The 16,571-nt window shown below is 58.2% G+C and overlaps 1 protein-coding gene across 1 annotated transcript in view; it reads left to right on the top strand.

Moving 5' to 3' along the window:
• The window catches only part of SORCS2 (sortilin-related VPS10 domain containing receptor 2), a 65,941-nt gene that overhangs the window by 39,274 nt on the left and 10,096 nt on the right, over positions 1–16,571 (top strand). The window contains exons 10-13 of the mRNA XM_010854543.1: positions 3,666–3,768; positions 9,945–10,021; positions 13,273–13,364; positions 14,418–14,525. Coding sequence (XP_010852845.1) covers positions 3,666–3,768; positions 9,945–10,021; positions 13,273–13,364; positions 14,418–14,525 — 380 coding nt within the window. The remainder of the gene's footprint in view (positions 1–3,665; positions 3,769–9,944; positions 10,022–13,272; positions 13,365–14,417; positions 14,526–16,571) is intronic.

The following is a 16,571-nucleotide window of genomic DNA, read 5'->3' as shown; positions in this document are numbered from 1 at the left end:
GGGTCTCTTCTCTGACTGTGTCCTTCACTCAGCTGTGCAGACTCTCAATGCACAGGGCTGGCTACACTTGAGGTTTTACTTCTCATCGGAAAAGTGATTCCTGCTTATTGCAGAATACCTGGAAAATGCAGGAATGTATAGAAAGGGGAATAAGTTAGACCTGCAACCGCGTCGCTCAGAGGTGACGGCGTCAGGCATTTTTCTTCCCCTTCCTTTGGCTAAGAGTCATGTTAAAAAGTTCGGCTGGGGATCCCGACACGTGGGATTTCTGAGTCTTCTGTTTTTCTTTTGACTCTGGGTCCGAAAGACTTTCCTGGGTCGTATGACGAGGTCTCTGGCTGGGAATATCGCCTTCTAGTGACAGGAAAATGAAGGAGTCTTTTTTTTTTTTTAACTGAAGGATAACTGCTTTACAGAATTTTGCTGTTTTCTGTCAAACCTCATCACGAATCAGCCATAGGTGTACATATATCCCCTCCCTTTTGAACCCCGCTCCCGTCTCCTGCCTCCTCCTGCCCCTCTAGGTTGATGCAAAGCCCCTGTTTGAGTTTCCTGAGCCACAGAGCAAATTCTGAAGGGGACTTTTTAACAGGCGAGCATGGATCAGGCCTGTTTTCGGATGCTCAGTTGCCCTTGGAGTTGGTTCTCCTCTCTTGACCTTCGGGCTTAGAATGAAAACCTGTCCGTTTTGCTGTCTGTGGCCACTCTTCTCAGACACTGGCTGAGCGAGTCGTGGGGTGCGCGGGTGAGCAGGTCCCCTTGCTCACAGCAACCAGCAGCGTGGCCTTCCAACCAGCCGACAGTCTCCAATGGACACCCCTTTAGGGCACCAGCCGGCTCCCGAGTGTGGAGGGGCCAAGAAAGGAGTATCTTGGGGCAGCGTGGTGCTGCCCCCTCAGCCCGTCACACCCACCCAGGCCCTGCAGGTACCCAGGCCCACTCTCCAGGACCGGGCGCTCACCACCGCCTCCCCTGGCACCAGCCCGCCCTTGAGGTCTTCCCACCTGTGCCCTTGGTTGCCCTGGGGGACCCCACCGTGTCTAACTCTGCGCCCCGAGAGCAGCCTGCTGCCCGGTGCGTCCCCTCCCGTTACATGTGCAGGTGCTGAGGGCCCTGCGGGTCGGCCTCTCCAGGCCTGCCATCCCTCCATCCACTCAGTGCAGACTCAGCTGGGCCTTGTGTCAGTGAGTCAGACCCCCGGCAGAGCGCCCCCAGCAGCTCCAGGACCTGCTGGAAGGACCTGTGTGGCTCAAAAGGGGACCACAGCCCTGCCAGGGTCCTGTGGGCCACTCATGACCACAGGGACCCCTGAGGAGTGTTCTATCTGTGCCCCCATCAAGCGTCCAGCAGTTAAGACAGAGCCGCAGTGGGCTGGGGATGGGGAAGGGAAGTCCGGCCTCATCACTCCCAGAGATAGTGATACTGTGAGCACAGAGAGTCAGGGGACGTGCAGAAGGCTGGCTGCAAGCTGGGGAGCATGGCCACTCCACCCAGGACCTGGCACCCGGGACTCCTGGGGCGCCAGAACAGGGCCGTGCCTGGGCCGGACCTTCTCAGCCCAGGAGCGTGTCCTTGGACACAGCAGGGCAGGCCATGTCCCTGCCGAGGTGCCTTCTCCTCCTGCCTCGAGCTTCCTTCTGCAGCTGGAGACTGGCCCTGCTTACAGAGGTCATGGGCACCCCTCCCCCAGACACACCCTCCCCGCCAGGCAGAAGGGGCTGAAGGTGCCCCGAAGATGTTAGGTCACCAACCTGCTTCTCAGTTGTAAGAAACCAGGAGAAATCCAGGTCAGGCTACAGCTTAACCTGCCACAGCAGGTCAAGTTTATCCTGCTCAGCCAAGTGTTCCCCTTCTCTGGGGGGCTCCCATATGGGGGCACTCAGTGACCAAGCTACCCACCCACGGGGCCCTGCCAACTTCAGGCTGCCCTGGGGAGGGTCTCTAGCCCACCAAGTCTGCTTTAAAAGTGGGGCTCTTCCAGCTCATTTGCCACATCTTACTTTATTTTTTAGCAGCTTGACTGAGATGCGGGTCACATCCCATACAATTCACCCATTTAAAGTGTGACAATTCAGTGGTTTCTGGAATCTTCACAGAGCTATGTGCCCATCAGCACGGTCCACTTTAGACTCAAAAAGAAACCCTGTACCCTTTAGTCACCAACCCCATTCTCCCCACCCCACGCCCTACCCTGAAGTCCACTTCCTGTCTATAGACTTCCCTGCTCTGGACACTTGCGATGAATGAAATCATACAGGGTGTGATGAACCTAATATATATTTTAAAACTCTGGTAAAAACTCAAGCTCCTCTCCCACTGGATCAGGCCCTGGGCACCTGGCCCAGATCAATATCCAATTTATTGATCGCTTTGATTTTTAACTTTGGATAATCTGTATAAAACGTACGCGGTTCATGGGCCAGAAGAAAGTGTTAAAGCAACATTAAATGTAGAGAAAAGAGAGATCTCTCAGATGGATTTCGGTAGATGGTAGAGTGTGGAATGACCCTGGGAGGGGTGGGCGGCAGTCCTGGCTGGTGGCTGGCAGGTCACTCCCTGGTGTCGTGTCTGGTGGCCTGGGGGGAGCCGCATGGAGACCTGGGGCCTCATCCTAGGTCCTGTGGTTTTGTGTTCTATGCAGATGTGACCGAGGGCCGGTGGGGCTCGTGAGTCACCGAGGCCTGGGGAGACTCAGGAGGGTCAGTCCAGAGGATACATCCTTTCAACTCGTCTACTCCCCTGGGCCCCCCAGTCCCACCCCAGGGAGCTGGCTTGGCCTCTACCATCTCAGCGGAGTAGGGGCGCGGGCAGGCAGCTGGGGCAAAGACAGATGGGGGGTCTGACAATGCTGGGCAAGAAACAGCTGGTGCTTCCTCGTTCTGGGGCAGCCGGCCTGGTTTGCCTGGAAGTGCCAGACTCCCCGTCCCACCCGCAGGTTTCACGGTGTGGACTTTGAACCAGGCAGCCCCAGCTGTGGGAAGTTGCTTAAACACACTCTGCCTCAGTTTCCCCGTCAGCACAGAGGGGATGGCAGGACGGGTGCTGAGAGAGTTCCGTGACACACACCTCGTGAAGCGTGTGGCTCGGTGCTGGCCCAGAGGCGGCCACCAAGCGACTCGAGGTGTGCTGGAGGGCTCCCAACAGCCATCGTTTCTGCCCCTTCAGCCAGGGCACCACCCAGGCTGTGTCCTGATGTGCTCTGCTGATGTTCGGGAGTAACCTGGGCTCTAACACACCCACCGTACCACCTGCCTCTCCCAGAGGACATGGAGTTTACGGGCTGCCCACAGCTGTCCCCTGGTGCCCATGGTCACCTGAGAGGCCCCCAGTGAAGGTTCTGGGTGGATGAGCATGGCCATGGGTCATGCAGGCGCCTGGAGTCCCGTTCTGTGGCCCAGCTCTGCACTCAGGAGCCACTTTGGGGCACCCACCCTCCAGCACCCAGGCCGGGAGGCCCCTCCCCTGGAGAAGCCCACCTGGCCCTGACCAGATGACCAGGGGTCAGCCTCCAAGCCTCCTCCCCACCTTCCTCCCACTCCTCTAAAATGCCGTGGCCCTGCCTTCCCGCCCAGCCCCCACAGGGCTGCGTTCCGCCTGGGCCCTGCTTTTCCTCGGGCCACAGCTCCCTCCCAGGCGCTGACCGCGACTCCCTCTCTCCCTTGCAGCCGGACTGCCACCTGCACCTGCACCTGCGCTGGGCAGACAACCCCTACGTGTCCGGTACTGTGCACACCAAGGACAGCGCCCCCGGCCTGGTCATGGGCGCAGGTAGGCCGCTGCCTCCGTGGTCAGAGCGCGGGGCCTGGTCACGGGCGCAGGTAGGACACTGCCTCCGCAGTCAGAGTGCGGGGCCCGGTCACGGGCGCAGGTAGGACGCTGCCTCCACGGTCAGAGCGCGGGAGCCTCACTGCCTGCGCAGAGCTCCAGGCTCAGGGGTGGGACTTGGCGGTCACAGGCCTGGGGCCATGGTGTGTCCACTGGGACAGTGCCATAGCATCCCCAGGAACCCAGGTTTCTTGGCACCTCCCCCCAAGGGATGTCTGCATGGTCCAGAGAGGGCACATAACTGGATGGATGGATGAATGGATGGATGGATAGATGGATGGAAGCATGAATAAAAGTGGTGGATAAATGACTAATGGAAGGATGGATGGACGGATGGGTAGATGTATGGAAAGATGGATAGATGGGTGAATGACCAAGGTAAGAACAGATGGATGGATGAATGGAAAGATGGATGGATGGGTGGGTGGCAGGATGGGTCAAAGGAAACTTGAATAGTTGAAAGAATAATAGTCCGATGGAAGGATGGAAAACAAAATGGTGAATGAGTACATGGAAGGATGGATGAGTGAGTGGATGGAAGGATAATCTGTATCATGGTTGATAGTTATCGGTCCCTAAAGAAGTTTCTAGTTGGGAGAGAGAGACACATATACAACTTACACGGAGGGAAAGAGAAACATATGTTGTGACTGTGTCTGTCTACCCCATTAAACTAGAAACTTACTCAGGGGTCACGAAATGTGTGCCGATCAAATAAAACTCTAAAACAAGGTTTATGTGAGTTAGAAGAATCATTGCAAATAAAATCACATGTTTTAAAAGTCCACTGCCAGGCAGCGGCTGGCGTCTGGCTTCCCTTTTACCCTTCAGAGAGGGGACAGCCTCACCAGCTCTCAGCAGCTCAGCCCTGACGCTCTGTCCACAGCTGCCATGGCGACCCTTTCTCCCCTGCCAGGCCCTGAACCCCTCTCATCACCACCGTGACCCTGAGAGGTCAGCACCCCCACTTCACAGAGGAGGTAATGAACCTGAGGAGAGGGAAGACTTGCTCGCAACTTGCAAGGTGTCCTCCTGAAGCTTGAGACCCACCCCAGGCTCCTCTGGGAAAGGAAGTTCGTGCCCTGGGAGGGCCGCTGTGCCCCTTGAAACTGCAGAGAGCAAGACTCTGGGGCAGGCCCATCAGCCGGCCACTGGTCCCGGGGGCAGAAGGGCCAGGCTGGGGCTGGGCACACCCAGGTGTGGATGGGGCGTGTGGCAGTCAGAGAGACAGTGTCTCTGCCCCGTCACAGAGCAGGGACTGCCAAGGCCCGGGCCAGGGCTCATGGCTGCCTGAACCTGAGGCTCTATGCCTCTTTCTGCTCCAGCACCAGCTGCAGCCTGGAGAATTTGGACCCCAGACCGTGGGCTGGATGACGCATCTGACCCTTCAGCAGATGTATCCCAGCCTGGCGGCTGTGTGTGAGAGAGTGAATGAATGAGTGAGTAAGCTAATGAATGAGTGAATGAGTAAGTGAATGAATGAGTGAGTGAATGAAGGAGTAAGTTAATGAGTGAATGAATGAGTGTGGTAATGAGTGAGTGAATGAGTGAATGAATGAGTCAATGAATGAATGAGTGAATGAAGGAGTGAAGGATGAATGAGTAATGAATGAATGAGTGAGTAAGTGAATGAGTGAGTGAATGAGAGAGTGAATGAATGAGTGAGTGAGCCAATGAATGAGTGAATGGCCATGTTGAGGCGACAGGGCCGTCCTTCCAGAGGAGGGAATATGCTTCTCAGAATGACCCAACCAGAGCCCACAAGCAACAGGTGAGACCCCTGTGGGCACTGTGCACCTCAGGAGGCAGGAGACCTTGGCGGTCAGGATGGGCATCTCACATTATCCTGGAGAGGGGGGCGTTCCAGTGGGGGGCGGCAAGTGATACAACCAGACAGAGACTATGGCAATGAAGAGCTTTCAGCTTCTGGGCCTCCTTCTGCCCATCTGTGCCCCAGGGGTCTTAGTCATTGGCTGCCACTGGGGCGGGGTCCACCTGCTTCCACGACGGTCGGGTGTCAATGACAAAAATGCGCATCAGCCTCAATTTCAATGCCGCTCATGGGGCACCAGCTCCCACACAGAGAGGGGTCAGGCCACCTGTGTCAGGCACCCTCGGTCTTGTGGACTCAGGTCCCTGGACCCGAAGGCAACGGTACATTTAAAATGCACATTCGTGATGGCCTGAAACCTCAAATTCTTGACCAAAGGTGCAGAAGGCACAGTTTCAAATGTTCCCAGCACTTGATTTGAAAGCTCAGGACAAGCGTTCCAGCCCCCAGGAAAGCTGCAAGGATCTGCAGGAGCTTCGCTTCACCGTGTGCGAGTCACAGAAGGGGGAGCACAGGGGGTGGGTGGCCGCCTCCCTCTGCCCCTCCCTCCCTCCCCTCACTGTCCCCTGCCAGGGGCAGGATGCTGCATTTATACTTCATTCCACGGCTTTTTAACCTCGCCATGGCTTTCCCGAGATGGAGATGGAGCCATCCGTACAATGTGGGCCAACCAAGGTGTGAATTCTTTTACATCCTCCATCCAGCCCTGGGTGTCTGCTGGGAACAGAGCACCAGAGAGGGAAGGTGGAGTGAGCTAGGCTCCCTCAGGCCCCGCCGCTGCCGCTAAGCAGGGACCAGCTTCCCACTGGTGGCCCCCCATGGGCTGGGCAACATGGCAGGAGCAGTGGGTCCAAATGAGGGCCTCGTCTGGGCTAAGCCGCCCGAGGCAGCCGGGGGTGATGGCTGTCTGTTTCCAGGGAGCCTCTGCGCGGATCTCCCATCACTCACCCCTCACCCTGGGACAGGCAGAGGCTGCCACATGCCCCTCTTCTGCTGCTTCCAGCTGCTGGGCTCTGGGCTGACTGGTGCCTCCGAACCTCAGCGCCCTCGTCTGCAGAAAGAGAGAACGACCTCTCTGGTGTTCGGCGGATGCCAGGCGTGTTTCCACAGCTCTCCCTATCACTTAGACAGCACCTGGGCACTACCGCCCTTGAGCCGGGCTCCACACCAGGTGCCTTCTGCTGGGAGCCTGTCCTCCAAGACCGTGGACGAGAGGCTAGACCCACAGCGGTGACTCCAGTGAGGTCGGGAGAGGAGAATTTAAGAAGCAAAGATGGGAACACTGGCTTCTAACCACCAGGGTCGAGAAGCAGCCTCAGAGGGTGAACCCAGCAATAAGCACAGCAGGCCAGGGTGCCAGCTGGAACGTTCTCCCCCGGCTGGGCCGTGTCAAGGGGACGAGCTTCTACGGAGGCAGCACAACACAGATGCATGGTCTGGACTGAGGGCGCCGGTCCGGTTCGGACTCGGCCCTTTCCGAGCTCTTGCTGTAGGGTGGGCGCTGCACCTCCCGGAGCCACCCTGCCGGGTCCCGGGCCCCCCACGCAGCACACGCTGCTTCCAGCTCCGCGTCCGGGGGTGAATCCTCAGGGTCACGCAGAGCAAAGGCGCAGACACCTCCTGGACACAGTGCCTGGGGAGTCCTGTGGCCGGGAAAACCCTGAGGGGCCGTGAGGGGGAGCTCAGAGCACCCCCGTCCTCTCTGTGTTGGGAAGAGCCCCCGGGGCCCCCAGTAGGAGCCCTGTCTCCTGGTCCAGGTCGCCTTCCTCCTCGGCCAAGAGGGCACGGGGTGAATCTTTGTTGCTCTTCTGCTCTGTTCAGGCCCTGAGGTCTTGGCCACACTGCAAGCTGCGGGCCAAGGTCAGAAAGGAAACGTGCATTCAGGGAGTACTGACTGTGTACCAGGCCCTGAGAGCATGGACGCAGGGCAGAGAGGCCGGGCTGTAGGGGGAGGAGGCCCAAGGAGAGCCCAGAGCAGCCAGGAGGGGACACAGCACCGGGGACATCCCCTGGGCCTCAGTTTCCCCTCCCTAATGTGAGGGCCCCGGCCTCCGAGCTCCTGAAGAGCCCTCCGCTCTGACGGCCTGTGGACGTGTCCTCTGAATGTCCCCTGATGTCCTGCCCCCCGCCCCAGTGCCTGTTGGGTGACTGGCAGCCTGACAGCCTTGGTAGACGAAGCAAGGAAAACAGATCACGTCACTTAAAAGACAGACATCACTCCCCCCGAAACCACGGACGGCAAACTCGCCTGTGAGGCTGTGCTGACCCCGCAGCCTTTGCTGTACGGCTTCGGTGTGGGAAGCACGGGTCCCGGCGTCTCTGTTGGTGTCTGGAAGGATGAGGGATGGAGATAAAGGGCGCCCCTTCCGTCCTCTGCCCACCCCCAACCCCCAGCTGTTGCCTTCATTCCGTCACCCCCCTGACTGCGCTCAGCAGCTTTTCCTGAGAGCCTTGCGGTGGCTGGGCGGGTAGAAGGGAACCTAGCTCGGCACCTGCCCCTCTGCCCCAGCTCCCCTGACCAACCTCCCCTCCCACCTCGCTGCCATCGCCAAGACCCGGCCCACTGCCTGGCACACCTGCCCCTGTCGCTTGGCCTGTGGCATTCGTCTTTCAAGGCAAGGGGCAGAGGTCGCTTCCTGCAGGAATCGCTCCTGAATTCCCCTCCTTTGTGGGTCCATTAGCTTTCCCTTCTCTGCTTTCATGGTTCCCCGGGATCCCAGGCATCCTCGGCCCTGCCCCGATTGCAGGGCATCCTTCTTCCCTGGCTAGGAGGAGAGGTCCCTGGGAGCCAGGGCCATGGTTGCTCAGCTGGCACCCCCTGCAGCTTAGCACAAAGCTGGGGAGAGAGCAGGCACTCAACAGATGCTGATGGATAAGTGTAGGGGGAGGGGGAGGGGTGGAATTGATGAAGAAGAGACGAGGGGATGGATGGATGATAAATTAATGAAGGGTATATGGATAATAAATTGATGAAGGATGGATGGATGGATAGATAATAAATTAATGAAGGGTATATGGATAATAAATTGATGAAGGATGGATGGATGATTTAGATGTTGGTTGGACCTCAAAAAAATAGGCAGGCACACAAGCCCTCAGCTGCTCTGCTTGAACTGGCTTTGCCTCGTCTCTCTGAGAACGGTCCCTCTCCCTTGGGACTTTCCAGTGACATCTACACTTGGGTCTGGAGGAGGCGCTCCTGAGGGCACAATGTGGATAAGGCTGCTCAGGTTGCCGGGTCAGGGGCCTCTGGGGCTCCAGGAAGAGTCCGGAAGGGCTGCCGTGTCCTCAAAGCAGGTCCCTTCATCCTGGAAGGAAGCTCAGGTCCCTGGCTCCCCCACCATCGCCACGTGGTCAGAGCAGAAGCCTGTGAAATCTGACATGTCAGAAAATTCTGCTGCCTGAGCCCCTTCCCAGGAGGCTGACTGGGGTCACCCAGCCCAGCTCCAAGGCCGCCGTGACTGTCCTGGAGCAGTGTCCTCCAGGTGACCTAAGTTCTTCCTGTCGGAGTCCACTCGGCCAAGCCTCCTGGTCTTCAAACTGGAGTCACCTTGGATACTAAGCGGGGGTTCTTTGCCCCCACTCAGCAGCACCCCTGGATTAAGTCCTAGCCCCGCAGAGTGGCTCCCTCAAGGCTGGTGACCCACCTGCCAGCCTGGTATAGGGTCAGGTGAACCAGAACCCAGGAGGAGCCTGTTGGCTGCCCAGCTGACTTGGCGCCCACTTCCCCATCCTCCAAATGGCCCCTTGATGGATGCTTAATGAGCACCTACTATATGCTTACCCAGCCTCACATCTGGACGGCCCCACACTGCCCGGACCTGCCTCTGGCCTCCCCTTGCCCATCCCCCAGGGGCTACCTCCAAACGTAGACCCAGCCATGTCCTGCCCCAGTTTAAAGCCCATCACGGGCTGCTGGGTCCACACACCGCTCACCTGGCCCGCGTGGCCCCCAGCCACGCTTCTTGTTCCTGAACCCCGCTCCTCACCCGTGGGTCTTCTGAGGCCCCCACGCTCTGCCTGCACCTGGGCTCTGCCGGAGCTGCCTGAGGCCGGCTTTCTCTGGGCAAAATTAACCCTTTACCGCGCAGACTAGGACCCGCAGTGGTGACGGCAGGCCTGTCAGCACCCAGGAGGGCGGAAGGCGTGTCCGCTGGTGGCTTTGGTGGTGTAGACCAGGGCCCATCCACCACCAGCCCTGGTTTGGGGCCCCGGCTGTGTTCAGACCTTGGTCAGTGGGAGAGTGGCCAGTCCTAAGAGCAGCTCCATCTCTTCCCTTCTGGACCAGGTAACCTGGGCTCCCAGCTGGTGGAATATAAAGAGGAAATGTACATCACGTCGGACTGCGGCCACACCTGGCGGCAGGTAAGGTGGCAGGGAGGGGCTCACCGCACCGGGGCCCCCAGAGACGTGTCTGTTCTCGGCCCCTCGCTCCCGAAGGAGCTCTGAGACACGCTGCTGTTTCTGCCCCGGCCTGAGCGGCTGGACACCACTCCCTTTAGGAGTTACATCACCATCGGGGAAAAGAGGGCCCAGGCCCGACTGGCCCCCACCTCCTGCTGCTCTTGCAGCAGCCACTCCTGGAGGATTCGTGGTCTGACACATCTCCCCACGGTCAGGCTACCCTGAACGTCAACCCAAACGGAATAACCACTAGGGATGGGGTGGAGGCGCTGTCCCGGCAGGAAGGCACACGGAGACTCCCCGAGAGCAGGACGTGGGGGCCGCAGACCAGGCCTAGGGTCCTGCAGGGGCAACTGCTGGGTGGATGGCAAAGACTTGGGAGAGAAAGGAGAAATGGGGGAGGAGCAGGTTTGGGGGGGTCGCAGTGAGTGTGGTTCAGGGTCCCTCGGGCACATCCACGGGGTGGTGATCTGATGTTCAGTGCGCCTGAGAAAAGAAAAACAGGAAGATGACAAGAATCAGGAGACAGCAGTTATGCAGGAAACGGCCCCCTGAGCTGGGGGGGGGTCACACCGCGAGGGCCCATCAGCACTACCCCAGCACGCGACTCAGAGTCTCAGACTAGAGGGGTGGGGGCTGCTGTCCGAAGGGCGTCCCACAGAGCGGGGTGGCTGATGGTCTGACACTGGGGCGTCCAGCCAAACCCAAGCACTCACCCCAGGAGAGGCTCGGATACCCTGCACTTGCTGTTTATTTCTTTCCAGAAAAAAAAAAAAAAGCCTCACGTGGTCTGCTGACTTCATGGAGTGGCAATTTCTACCTTAAGCGCTTAAGAAAATGCACTAAATTTTCGTCTGTGTCTCCCCTTCCTGAGGATGGAAGCAGCTCTATTTTCAAGTCAATTTTTGCACCTCTGAGCCCCCCACTTAACAGACTCCTCCCAGCTACTGCTCTGGACAAAGACGTGAATCCTCAGAGTGCAGAGCTCACCTGCACCCTGGTTTAAAGTCCTGGCATTTTTTTTTTTAATAATATGCAAGAAACCAGGAATTTTGAAAAGGGCAAAAGAGATTTATTGTGTTATAATATTTCTGTTTCACTAAAACTAGTGAGATATGTCTAAAACTCTCTTAAAGATCACTGCCTGTCCATTTATTACAGAAACCACCCCCACCCTGGCCCCAGCTTATTAGATTTAATAGACCTGATGAAACAGAGAGATGTATTTTGTAGAAACTGACCATAGGTATTTTCACAGTGGCCACTGTTGGCAAGCCGTTTGCTTAGGCTTCAAACTTGGGAACTTGTCAGAATTAAGTGGGAGAACGTCTGTTCAGGGCTAGGCCGTGGTGATGGGAGGAGGGTACGGGGTGGGGGGCACAGGAGGGTGCAGGAGTGCCTGGGTGCCTGACAGAGTAGGGGGCACCTGTGTGTCAGAGACGGGGAGTTTACTGGGGTGGGGGGCAAGCAGGAGGCAGAGGTCAGGGTGGGACAAAGGCAGGAAGACCTGGAGAGCTCAGGCTGGCTTGTCAAGGATGCCATGAGATGTCTCTACCACAGAACTCTGGGAATGTAAATTACATATAACAGTGTATACACTGTTAAAGGGACGTATTTTAAAAACAGGACTTCCCTGGAATGATCCCAGAATAGCCAGAGAACATTTAAGGAGCACCGTCTAGAGCTCAGGGTGTCAGGGAAGTGGGAAAGACGGGGCGTGGGGTTGGGGGACCACTGACTGTTCAAGGTGCAGAAGACCAGAGCAACGGATGTGCAGACCCTCGGGTTCCCTGTGGGCATTGTTTTGTAGTTCAGTTGCTAAGTCGTGTCTGATGCTTTGAGACCCCCGTGGATTACAGCACCCCAGGCTTCCCTGTCCCTCACCATCTCCCAGAATTTGCTCAAAGTCGTCCATCGAGTCGGTGATGCCATCCAACCATCTCATCCTCTGTCATCCCCTTCTCTTCCTGCCTTCAATCTTTCCCAGCATGAGGGTCTTTTCCAATGAGTCTGCTCTTCATATCAGGGCCAAAGTGAGTCTTCTCCAACACCACAGTTCAAAAGCATTAATTCTTCGGCGCTCAGCTTTCTTTATAGTCCAACTCTCACATCCATACATGACTACTGGAAAAACCATGGCTTTGACTAGATGGACCTTTGTTGGCATAGTGATGTTTCTGCTTTTTAATATGCTGTCTAGGTTGGGCATAGCTTTCTTTCCAAGGAACAAGTGTCTTTTAATTTCATGGCTGCATGGGGTTGGAGTCGCCTGATTTCCAAGTCCCTGCTAATGAGGGTGGAATTGCCTGTGGGGCTCCCATGGGGAGACTGGGAGGCACCCGTCTCCCCAGTGGGTAGACAGGGCAAATGCCCCCTGCTTGTCCTTGTGGGAGGCGGGTGTGAAGATGGGGAGTCTGACCACATGTGAGGGTTGTGAGCACATTTGAGGCTATGCCCCCCTGGCCACCAGAGGTGTTTCCTCCTGTGAGAGCCCTCTCCAGGTCTCTCGACATTTTGTCCCCTAAGGACTTGGTGGGGATTCACTCACTCACTCACTCACTCATTCATGTATTCCACACACACTTCCTGAGCCCTGGCACCTCCAGCTGTGAGCTGAGCCAGTACTGGGCCACAGAGAGGACTCAGAGGCAGACTGGGCCTTTGAGGAGCTCCCTGGCTGGAGAAAACAATGACAAGTTCATGCAGTAAGTCCTGGCACAGGGGGCCCAGAGACTCCCCACACCCACCCAGCGTGGCATCTGGGAGGGCTTCCTGAAGGAGGTGGCACATGAACTGAGTCATGATAAATAGAGGTTTGCTTTTACGAGTGGATGCTTATCCTAAATTCTGCAGTTTCTTTCTCATCCTCACGCTGCTGGCCTTTGTGCTGCCTGAGTTTTCCTGTGGGCAGAACCACTCGCAGTGTTTATTTGCATTTTGCTCTCTGGTCAGTGGTCTAGAAATTGCCATCAGCTTGCATTCGTGCCATTCATCCCACACGTACTGAGTCTGGGTGGTTGGGGGAGGGAGCGGATGGCCTGGGGACAGCAGGAGCCCTCTGACCAGCCCTGCCTCAGGGAGCTGGACTCTGCTGCAGCCCCCCAGCCAGCGTGTGGGCAGTTCTGTCCCTGGGAGAGCAACCCCCGACCCTGAAAGCCCTCCAAGCCCTCCCCGGGTCCTGCCCTCAGAGCCCCACCCACGGTCTGCTGCAGGTGTTCGAGGAGGAGCACCACATCCTCTACCTGGACCACGGCGGCGTAATCGTGGCCATCAAGGACACCTCCATCCCCCTGAAGATCCTCAAGTAAGTCCCTGGGTGCCCAGCGCTGAGTGCGGCGGGGGCCCGTCCTCTCCACCTGGGAACGCCTCGGAGCATTCCCCGGGATGGCCCCCGTGCAGGACCCCAGGACGAAGGCACCAGACCCTGCCAAGGGGGTTAGTGCCAGGCTCTGCACAGTGTCCACCCCCCACCCCCCGCCATCACCCTGCCTACCACCAGCACCCGCTCCCACCACCCCCACCACCAGCCACACCCCACTCCCCAGCACCCACCCCCACCCATGCTGCTGATAGCTGCTCGCTGCCAGGCCTGGGGAGACAAGGGGTGGGGAATGACAACCCAGCGTGGTCGGGTGGGCCAGAGGGAGGCCTGGGGCTGTGAGGATGCCCCTACCCGCCCCTCCTCCTGGGAGAGCAGGGAAGGCTTCCCAGAGGAGGTGACTTTTCGGGATGGACCTGAATTAGATAGGTGGAGGCCAGACAGGGAAGCCAGCTGCATGTGCCCAGGCCAGGGTAGGTTTGGCATCAGCTTCAGACGTGTGAAGGGCTGTTGTGGGGACGTGAGGGCAGGCGTGAACTGTGGATTTGGGAGGCAGAGCTCGGCGAGCTGTCAGGAAACCAGTATCACTTTAGTCTGAAAAAGATCTTTATGCACGGCAAGCTGGCAGCACTGATATGCCACACTGGGGGGCATAAGCTCCCACACGTGACCCCGCAGACCCTGGGCTGGGCTTGGGCACTGGGGAGGGCTGACCTGGATGTTTCCAAGACCTGGATAACGGCAATCCAGGGGATCTCAGGCCACACCCCCAGGGCTCCTTGACTGTAGTGTCCCTGAGCAGACGTGGGTGCCACCTGGTGCTGGCAGGTGGCTGCCGGGACCTACGAGAGTGTGAAGGCGGGGGCCCAGCTGCGCTGGGGACACTGCACTGGCCCTGGGGTTGGTCACTGCCCCTGCCAGTTCGCCCAGCCGCCTCAGCTCGACAGCTCTGGTCTCTGGGCGTGGGCAGGGCTGGGCCCGACAAGGCAGCTGGCCCTGCACGCAGACTGTGTCCCCAGCTGCCCCTTCTCTTGGCAGGTTCAGCGTGGACGAGGGCCTCACCTGGAGCACGCACAACTTCACCAGCACCTCCGTGTTTGTGGATGGGCTGCTGAGTGAGCCAGGGGACGAGACGCTGGTCATGACGTGAGTGCCCACGGGAGGTGGGCAGGCAGGTCAGAGCCGAACCCCGGGCGGGCCGTGGCGGAGGCCCCTCAGGCCCTGCTGCGCTAGGCGGGTTCACCCCGCCTCCCTCCCCATCCTCCCCACTCACCCCCATTGTCACACCCGCCTCCTTGTCTCTTACCATCCTCTGCGTCCTCTCACCCTCGGCCACTGGGAGGTGGCCACTCTTCCCTAACCAAAGACATCTGTCATCTGCCCAGGATCACCAGGCTGGTGAGGGGTGGGACTAAGAGGCAAGGGTCAGCCCTGGATCACTGCCCACTTGGCCCTTTGAGATTGTGATTCTGTCGATGGTGATGGTGATGGTGGTAACGATGGTGAAGGGGATGGATCAGGAAGATCCACTGCAGGAGGGACAGGCTACCCACGCCAGTACTCTTGGGCTTCCCTGGTGGCTCAGCTGGTAAAAATCCACCTGCAATGCGGGCAACCTGGGTTCTATCCCTGGGTTGGGAAGATCCCCAGGAGAAGGGAAAGGCTACCCACTCCAGTATTCTGGCCTGGAGAATTCCATGGACTGTATAGTCCACGGGGTCACAAAGAGTCGGACATAACTAGAGTGATTTTCACTTTCCAACTTTCAGAAGGTGGTTCCGATGGTAAAGAATCTGCCTGTGATGTGGGAGACCCCAGTCCGATCCCTCGGTCAGGAAGAGCCCCTGGAGAAGGGAATGAGTACCTACTCTCGGACACGACTGAGCGATTAACACTTTCACTTTCACACACACATTAAAGGCACTGACTTCCTAAAACTCAGAGTTAGCCAGATGCCAGCTATTTCTCAAAGTATGAGCTGAATGTTTAGGCTTCATAAAAGGCAGGACTTCAGAGACACGGAGGGGATTAGTTAGATCAAGTGAACCAGCCTCTTTTCAGAGACTTCCCTGGTGGGGCCTGGGCAGCCCACACAGGAGTTCGCGCGGTGATCACACTCCGGCCAGTGAGTGTTTCCCAGGCTGGGCGTCAGAGCCCCAAAGTCACCAGCTGGGAGACTGATACCGCTCCCCAGGAGGTGGGCCACAGCCGTGCCATCCTGAGGGGTCCCTGGCCTCAGTCTCCTTGTCAGTAAGGTGGGAATACTAACAGCACGCCCCCTGGGGTGGTGAGGAGGAGTGGATGGGGGGGCAGGTGTCTGGCAGGGGCAGAGGATGTGCCGGCAGTCACCGCTGCAGTCACCTCCATCATAACACGGCTTCCAGAAGAGCGGGAGACAGGCTCAGGCTGTGGAGGGCCTGGAGAGGGTGAGTGAGTGAAAGTCGCTCAGTCCTGTCCGACTCTTTGCGACCCCACGGACTGTACAGTCCATGGAATTCTCCAGGCTGGAGTACTGGAGTGAAGATGTCCCTTAAGGACGTCCCTTCAGTGAGCTAAGACCCTCATGCCCCATTTAAGTAACAACCCAGCTGGCTCTGCTTGGGAGAAGGGGTCACCGTGGCAGACAGTCCCCATGTGGTGAGACTCCCAGGGAAGGGACTGTCCCCGCCAGGATGGGAGTCAGGACAGCGGACCAGCGGGACACCTTCACGACCACCGTCACCACCCCCATCTGGGCCGCCCACGACCTCTCTGTCGGGAGCCCCTCTGAGAGCAGCTGGACCAGGCGGAGGAGAAGCGGGCCGTTTGGTCCATGCTGGGCCACATCCACCAGCAGCAGGAGAGGCCCAGGCTGGGGTGACGGGGGAGCTCACGCCTCGGGCAGCAGAAAAGCAGGATGGATTATGGCAGCTGAACACGACTGGGTGAGAGGCTCAGGCTGGAAGGAGGACCGCAGGGTGTCTCCAGACACCAGGGCTGCCCGTGGGCAGGCAGGAAGGAAGGCAGGAAGGTGGAGAGCGATCGGGCCTCTCAGAGCCCCGGACGGGGAGGTGAACCACAGAGCGGGGAGCCAGGCCAAGGCAGAGGGAGGCTGCAAGAACCAGAAGAGGCCCCTGTAGAGGCTCGGGGTCTCGTCTGTGAAGTAAAGATCACAGTATCTGCTCCTGGGGACTGTTCGGGGCAATGGAGGTA

Source organism: Bison bison, unplaced genomic scaffold, assembly GCF_000754665.1.
Source record: "Bison bison bison isolate TAMUID 2011002044 unplaced genomic scaffold, Bison_UMD1.0 scf7180017864342, whole genome shotgun sequence".
NCBI classification, from domain to species: Eukaryota; Metazoa; Chordata; class Mammalia; order Artiodactyla; family Bovidae; genus Bison; species Bison bison.
The sequence above is the reverse complement of the archived record's forward strand: the minus strand, read 5'-3'. Positions and strand labels throughout refer to the sequence as shown.